Source organism: Dendropsophus ebraccatus, chromosome 3 (assembly GCF_027789765.1).
Source record: "Dendropsophus ebraccatus isolate aDenEbr1 chromosome 3, aDenEbr1.pat, whole genome shotgun sequence".
Lineage (NCBI taxonomy): Eukaryota > Metazoa > Chordata > Amphibia > Anura > Hylidae > Dendropsophus > Dendropsophus ebraccatus.
The window spans coordinates 93658750-93666797 of NC_091456.1; the positions used below are offsets into that span (position 1 = coordinate 93658750).

The window sequence follows — 8048 nt, forward strand, 5'->3', positions numbered from 1 at the left end:
CCTTCATCTAGGTACTCAGTATGTATTTCCAATGATTTTGCCACATGTTAACTTCAAAGCATTCTGTTGTATAAGGAAATGTATTTTAGTTTTTTCTTTTGAAAACTGTAGACCGTTTCCTACACACTGTAATATTTTATGTCAAATTCTTTAAGTTTAAATGTCAGCTTTTCAGATTTATCATGTGTAGAGCTACAAAAGAGTAGACCGAGGGCAATGTATCTTTTATTTAGTTTTCAGACGTATATTTTAGATTGCTAACATGTGTGAATTTTATCCTTTCCTGTGGACTTTTTCCCACACAATGATGCCAGAAAGTTAATGAAGCCTTTATGAATTTATGCAACTGACCAAAATGTAATCAAATCTATATCCAGATTATTAAAATACACTTATTAGATATAACATTGAATCTACTGACAGTTGAAGGGAATAACATTGGTTATCTTGTGACAGTGGTCCCTGCCACTTGGCTCTGGAAGTTAATGTGTTGGAAGCAGGAAAATTGGAAAATAAGAATCTATGGCTCCTAGATGACTAGAGTCAGAGTCTGACAGGTCTGGTGGGGTGTTCCCAGTTTTTAGTGGTTATTACTGTACCTACCAAAATTATTCAAAGAAAGGAAAACTAGTAAAGTGGATATAGAGTCATGGGCACATAAGGCTCATTAATGCTCTTAGGAAGTGAAAGCTGGCTTTGCTTTGCAAACGATTTGTTAACAAATTCACTAAACATGGCAACTGCAATGACAGACGCACATGTTTAGTTACAGTACTATCACTTGGCAGGAGCAAGGGATTATCCATAATCCTTTGCAGCCATCCAATCACCTGCAAGACCCACTGTGATTTCAGCACCTCCCCTTCACCATGTATATAGTGTGTTCCACATTCTGGAGGCAGGCAGTCGGATGTGTGCAGAGGAGAGAAGGATCGCAGCAGGCATTTAGGGCAAGTCAGGGAGAGAAATAGAGATAGGGAGAGAGCACAGGAGAGTCTATTGTGGGTGGGTGTCTGTGGGTGATATGGTTGAAGTTATTCCAGTGTGTGGGAGAAGTGATCATTGTCCAGTGAATCCAGTCTGTTGTTGCTGTGAAGCCAGTGTCCATTCAAACCAGTGTGAGGGTGCTGTGAAGCCAGAGTACATTTAAACCAGTTTGTGAGTGCTGTGAAGTCAGTGTACATTCAAACCTGTCTGTGGGTGCTGTAAAGCCAAAGTCCATTCTGTGGGTGAAGTTAACCAAGTGTTTTTGCTCAGTGGAGTTCCTGCTTAGTCGGATTACTGGATAGTTGGTTCATGTAAATCTTTACTGTAAAACACGTGACAAAAATATTACAAAACACATTCAAATTCCCATCAATCCCCTTGGTATGGAAAGTGTTAGCAGCCGAGGCGGCACACAAGTTGGTCCAAGTGGAACACAGTGTTACACTTTGTGTGGATACTTTGTGGAAGCCTATAGCTGGTAGGGGTGTACACAGCAGATAACAGTCACAGTAAGTATATGCAGACTCACGTTTGGTTGCAGAAGTGCTGGATGATGTCCGGCAGGTGAGCAGAGTGTTGTTCAGCAGAGCTGGAGGTGGTAAGCAGCTGTTCCACTAATGGATCTGTGGGAAGATAGCACACAGCAGGAGCGGGTCCTGGGTAGGTGAGCGGCAGCGCCGCTGACAGACAGCAGGCAGGATGTGTAGCACTAGGTAAACCTTGCTGAGGAGTTTAAACAGCAGAGTGATCCCATGTGCAGCAGTAGTATAATCAGGAGGTCTAGTAGCAGGACTCTGGAATAAGAGCACGGCAGGGATATACAAACAGGAGAGTCTGTAAGCTTAAGGCAGACAGAAGCTAAGTTCTAACTGATACTCAGGCAGGGAGGGGCACAGGTGCACACATTAATATAGCCTCAGAGAGTAGGTAAGATGGCCACTGAAGCTGCAGTGGCCATCTTGCAAAGAGGCAGAAATGCCCACAAACACAGCAAACATAAAACCAGAACCGGATCCTAACACACAGGCTTGTGGAAGTCTTGATATCAACCAGATTGAAGGAAGGTTTCAGTTTCCTGTAACACCTAATGGGCTGGTGAATACCAGCCAGGCACCCTGCAAAGTTCTAGCTCCATGGTAGCTCGTATCCAATTCCTGGGACAGTAGTAATTATCAGCATGATCCCTGAGGAGTGTCATCACCATTCCATGGCAAGGGCAGGACGTGTCCTTGGCCCTGTCTCCTGTGTTGTCTCAGATACATATACAGGGGAGCTACTAGGCAAAGCATGTTGCTGTTATACACACATATGCAAAACAAGAGTCCGTGGAGTCTCAGTTGCGAGTCTCAAAACACGGGATAGCCAGATATCTCTAGCCTGTTGCCACGGGGTGCCTCCATGAAAGGGAGAGCACCACACCACCCTGATAAATAGCCCCTTAAGTCCCACTCGGTTGTGAGTATTGGAACATAAATAGGGAAATACCAGGGTGGCCCCCTTTTTGTCAATGTCTAACTCAAGGTACGAGTATTGCGATCATGACAAGGGCTTGCCAGGACAGGCATCCATCCACAGACAGCCGTTTCGGGGTATTTGCCCCTCGTCAGTGTGGAGCAGGATTCTGGCTAGTTGGGGCAGTTGGGGAGTTTTTTCACTGTTCTCCTTGAGTTCAGAGTTTACTATGTTTTGTTGGTTGATTTGTCATTGCCCCAACTAGCCAGAATCCTACTCCACACTGACGAGGGGCAAATACCCCGAAACGGCTGTCTGTGGATGGATGCCTTCCCTGGCAAGCCCTTGTCATGATCGCAATACTCGTACCTTGAGTTAGACATGGACAAAAAGGGGCCACCCTGGTATTTCCCTATTTATGTTCCAATACTCACAACCGAGTGGGACTTAAGGGGCTATTTATCAGGGTGGTGTGGTGCTCTCCCCATCATGGAGGCACCCCGTGGCAACAGGCTAGAGATATCTGGCTATCCCATGTTTTGAGACTCGCAACCAAGACTCCACAGACTATTGTTTTGCATATTTAAAGTTTTGGGGGCATCAGTGGAGACTCTTGATTGAGTACTTCATTGGAGTTTTTTCACTGTTCTCCTTGAGTTCAGTGATTTGTTTGTTATACACACAGAAGCTGTATACAGGAGACAATTAGAAGATCCAGCATGCTGACGGTGGTAGAAAAGCAGCTGTGGGGTTTAGCCAAGGAGTCATTAGGGTCACCTATTTAAATCATGTTTGAATGCACACTGAATAAGGCAAGGTAACCTGTCTTTGCAGCAACAGATTGCTGCTGGTAGTACCTTTAGAAGGTAGTTACAGTGGTACCTTGGTTTAAAAGTAACTTGGATTGAGATTGTTGCAAGAAGAGCTCACAGTTTTTCCAAAATTGTTACTTGGTTTAAGAGCATTGCTTAGGTTTAAAGAGGACCTGTCACCCCCCCCCCCCCCCCCCCCAGTGCCGGGGTGACAGGCTCCCGACTCCCAGCTAGATCCCCTTATATTGACCTCATCTTGCCATCTGGGGCCAGTCCCGGGACGGAAATATCCTGGTGAGAAGCCGGCGCGCACGGTTCCATTCAATCTCTATGGATGCCGGACCTATCTCCACAGCACGCGCTGGCTTCTGACCAGGATATCTCCGTCCCGGGAGCGGGACTCGGCAAGATGAGGTCAGTATAAGGGGATCTAGCTGGGGGTCGGGAGCCCGGCACGGGGGTGACAGGTCTCCTTAAGAGCTCCTTGTACTGGGTGGGAGCAGAAGTTGGAGAGGGGCATAGTCTGCATAGCGTGGTCTACAGCACTGTACTGACCAAGGAAGTCTCCCTCACGTTCCAAATCATAGCACATCAACGGAGCAGGCAGACAGCAGGAATCAGAAGCCGATAGTTCAGGTTCAAACGAACCCGAAACTCAGCCGGTTCGCTCATCCCAAGTGCCTTAGGCACTTTGAATGCTGATGCCCCAAACCAACATCCCCAGTAGCGGTAAGTGTTGGACTGTGTTTCCACATTGCATTTAAGTTAAAAATGCAATGTAGAAGCTGAGCCTTTCAGCACTTTATGGGTGTATTCCCTGCTGTGCTAGCTACCTGGGCTAGCACATGCAAACTGCAGCAGGTCCCACCTGCTGCCCATACCACCGCATCCCAACTTAACCCTCTGGGAACCAGCCTATCCTTTCTTTGCTGTGCTTGGGGCACTGCCCCATCCCAGCAAGGAGGGGTTGAGTGACTTAATCCCCTCTTTGCTGGGCCAGTTGCACACTGGGAAGTAGCCAGGAATTAATTCTTGGGGCCCACCCTTAAGCTCTGCCCCCTGTCACAGTATATATATATATATATATATATATATATATATATATATATATCCTATGTTATATTTTGCACCAACTTACACTCAATGAGAAAAAATATATATCTCACAGAATAAGTGTAAAATATATATAGGATCATACCTATTGTATTGAATTATCAAATTATATCAATATACAATAGAAAAATAATATCACTATACATATTTCTCCCGTACCTTTAGTGACCAGTATACTGAGACCGACACTATCAGTAATAACAGTATAAAACGGGAAAATGTCACCATACATATTTTACTACCATACTGTTACTGACCTAATACAGTATACTGAGACCAATATCACCAAAAATACTAGTATACAGGGAGGAAATATCACCATACATATTACTGTCATACTATTTCTGACTAAATTCTGTATACCAATATAACCAATAATACCAGTATACAAGCTACAAATAATACAGCCCTACCTTGACCAAATAGTACTATGACATAGTAACTAAATAATAAATGGTTACTAAATAATACAGTCACACCACGAGCATTACTACCATACTGGTACTAAACAACACTACACACAGACCAATATTCCCCCATACAGGAACTAAATAGTGGTACATACCAGCTGTACACAAGCTCTGTTTACCAAATAAGTAAGTAGAGTGCAGACACATCCAGTGACTCACAGGTGACGTTTTCTTTGATCAGAGTTGGTCAGATTTCCTTTTTTTTCCATCATGAAGACTTCTTCCAGCCGTGACGTATCCTATCAGAATCTTAAAATTTGGTCCCTAAGTACCTCAACAGAGGCGCAGATGTCTTCGCTCCCTGCTGTCTGTACCTGAGGAGGCGCTGTTGTCTCCGCTCCCTGCTGTCTGTACCTGTGAATTAGGAGGCGGCATTGTCTCCCCTCCCTGCTGTCTGTACCTGAGGAGGCACCGTTGTCTCCGCTCCCTGCTGTCTGTACCTGCGAATTAGGAGGCAACGTTGTCTCCGCTCCCTGCTGTCTGTACCTGTGGAGGCACTGTTGTGTCCGCTCCCTGCTGTCTGTACCTGAGGAGGCGCCGTTGTCTCCGCTCCCTGCTGTCTGTACCTGAGGAGGCGCCGTTGTCTCCGCTCCCTGCTGTCTGTACCTGTGAATTAGGAGGCAAAGCATCTCCAGTGTGACACCCAGTGTAATGTGATTCTATGGTGCCGTCTCCTAATGCACAGATACGCTCAGCAGTAGAGTTGATCAAACTTCGGGAAATCCTAGGTTCGATTGAAATCGAACATTCACAAACCTGACGCATTAGGTTGCTGATGCCTTCCCAGTCCATGGGTAAGGAGGAGAGTACCCAACTATTACAAAGGCTGAATTACGGAGTTCCAGGCAGTACCCGTGCTGTCTCCTCCTTTCCTACAGACCGGGAAGGCATCACCAATGTAATGCGGCAGGTTCGTGAATGTTCGTGTTCTATAGACCTGCACATACTAGGTAAGGTTTATATAAATTGATATATATTTGGATAGGGCAGTGTACATACAGGACCTGCGGTGACATCATAGTCACATGTCAAGGTCCTTCACCATCTCTTTACTGTACTGTCTCCTGGCTGTTGTTTAGCCCTAATTTGCGCAAAATTGCGGTTAAAAACGCCGCAATTTTGCGCAAATTATAGCCAAACAGCAGCCAGGAGACAGTACAGTATGGAAAATACCACTTTTGATGAAGTAAAAATCGTCCCCTGCCTCCTCACACTGACAGAGGGCAGGACGCTTCCAGACTGCCTCATCCACTGTGATCCTATCAGACGTATCCTATCAGAATCTTAAAATTTGGTCCCTAAGTACCTCAACAGAGGCGCAGATGTCTTCGCTCCCTGCTGTCTGTACCTGAGGAGGCGCTGTTGTCTCCGCTCCCTGCTGTCTGTACCTGTGAATTAGGAGGCGGCATTGTCTCCCCTCCCTGCTGTCTGTACCTGAGGAGGCGCTGTTGTCTCCGCTCCCTGCTGTCTGTACCTGCGAATTAGGAGGCAACGTTGTCTCCGCTCCCTGCTGTCTGTACCTGTGGAGGCACTGTTGTGTCCGCTCCCTGCTGTCTGTACCTGAGGAGGCGCCGTTGTCTCCGCTCCCTGCTGTCTGTACCTGAGGAGGCGCCGTTGTCTCCGCTCCCTGCTGTCTGTACCTGTGAATTAGGAGGCAAAGCATCTCCAGTGTGACACCCAGTGTAATGTGATTCTATGGTGCCGTCTCCTAATGCACAGATACGCTCAGCAGTAGAGTTGATCAAACTTCGGGAAATCCTAGGTTCGATTGAAATCGAACATTCACAAACCTGACGCATTAGGTTGCTGATGCCTTCCCAGTCCATGGGTAAGGAGGAGAGTACCCAACTATTACAAAGGCTGAATTACGGAGTTCCAGGCAGTACCCGTGCTGTCTCCTCCTTTCCTACAGACCGGGAAGGCATCACCAATGTAATGCCGCAGGTTCGTGAATGTTCGTGTTCTATAGACCTGCACATACTAGGTAAGGTTTATATAAATTGATATATATTTGGATAGGGCAGTGTACATACAGGACCTGCGGTGACATCATAGTCACATGTCAAGGTCCTTCACCATCTCTTTACTGTACTGTCTCCTGGCTGTTGTTTAGCCCTAATTTGCGCAAAATTGCGGTTAAAAACGCCGCAATTTTGCGCAAATTATAGCCAAACATCAGCCAGGAGACAGTACAGTATGGAAAATACCACTTTTGATTAAGTAAAAATCGTCCCCTGCCTCCTCACACTGACAGAGGGCAGGACGCTTCCAGACTGCCTCATTCACTGTGATCCTTCTCTCTCTGCTCCCTGTGATGGCGCCCCCCCTGGTCTCGGTGCCCGGGGCAGCTGCTCCCCCTAGCTACGGCCCTGTCTTCATCAGTGTGTCCCTAAACAAAAACAGGGACTTCTTTGAAGAGCAGACTGTAGTCATGTGCCTTTTTGTGCCTAAGGGTACACACTGTGGAATTCTGCTGGCTGTCCTCCACTTGAAGTCCCACCCATTTCATAGACTAAATGATATTTGCAGGCGGATTCCACTGACCACCCAAAGGATTGACATGTGCAAGAAACACATCTTCATCCCCTGATGAAGATGATGACCCTGCGCTCCCGGATTCCACGTGAGGTCTGCCACATCATCATCTCAGTCGGGGATGAAGGTCCCTGACGTGTTTTTAATCTTTTGTGACATGTTTTAAGACGACTGGAATAAAGCTTTTTGTATTTTATATTATTGGAGCGGTGGACATCCATTTTTCTTCCAATTGCATTTATCACCTGATGGCTCCAGGTGCAGCAATTCACATGTTCTATGCTGGGAACCAACACTGAATGATTGATTATTTACACTGCAGTGGTGAGCTGACAAAGACTTTTTGTTCTATTTCTTACTAGGAGCTACAACCTTCATCCAAGCCTGTTAGGATTGCCACTACCATGACCCCATGTTTCACCACTTCCACCCCCTTGATTGCTACCTCTCCTGCTGGCCAAACACTGAAAAGGGCCAGACTTCTTTAGACGCTTCAACTCCTTGCAGAGGACAACTTATTTGAATCAAAATTAACTTAATAAAAATGAAATCGAATTAAAATTGACACTTACTGTATATTAGTGCCACTTAAACTAACGTGATACAAAGGGTGCCACACAAGGAGAGGTGAAAGGGTGCTTGAAGGCTAATTGGAATGTGTTAAATGGTTTATAGATAG

At 46.1% G+C, this 8048-nt stretch overlaps 1 protein-coding gene across 1 annotated transcript in view; it reads left to right on the forward strand.

Annotated features, from left to right (window-relative positions):
• Positions 1 to 7842, forward strand: part of GTPBP3 (GTP binding protein 3, mitochondrial) — a 91519-nt gene extending 83677 nt beyond the window's left edge. Inside the window, exon 11 of the mRNA XM_069962226.1 lies at positions 7732 to 7842. Coding sequence (XP_069818327.1) covers positions 7732 to 7760 — 29 coding nt within the window. The 3' untranslated portion in view covers positions 7761 to 7842. The remainder of the gene's footprint in view (positions 1 to 7731) is intronic.
• The last annotated feature ends 206 nt before the right edge of the window (positions 7843 to 8048 follow it).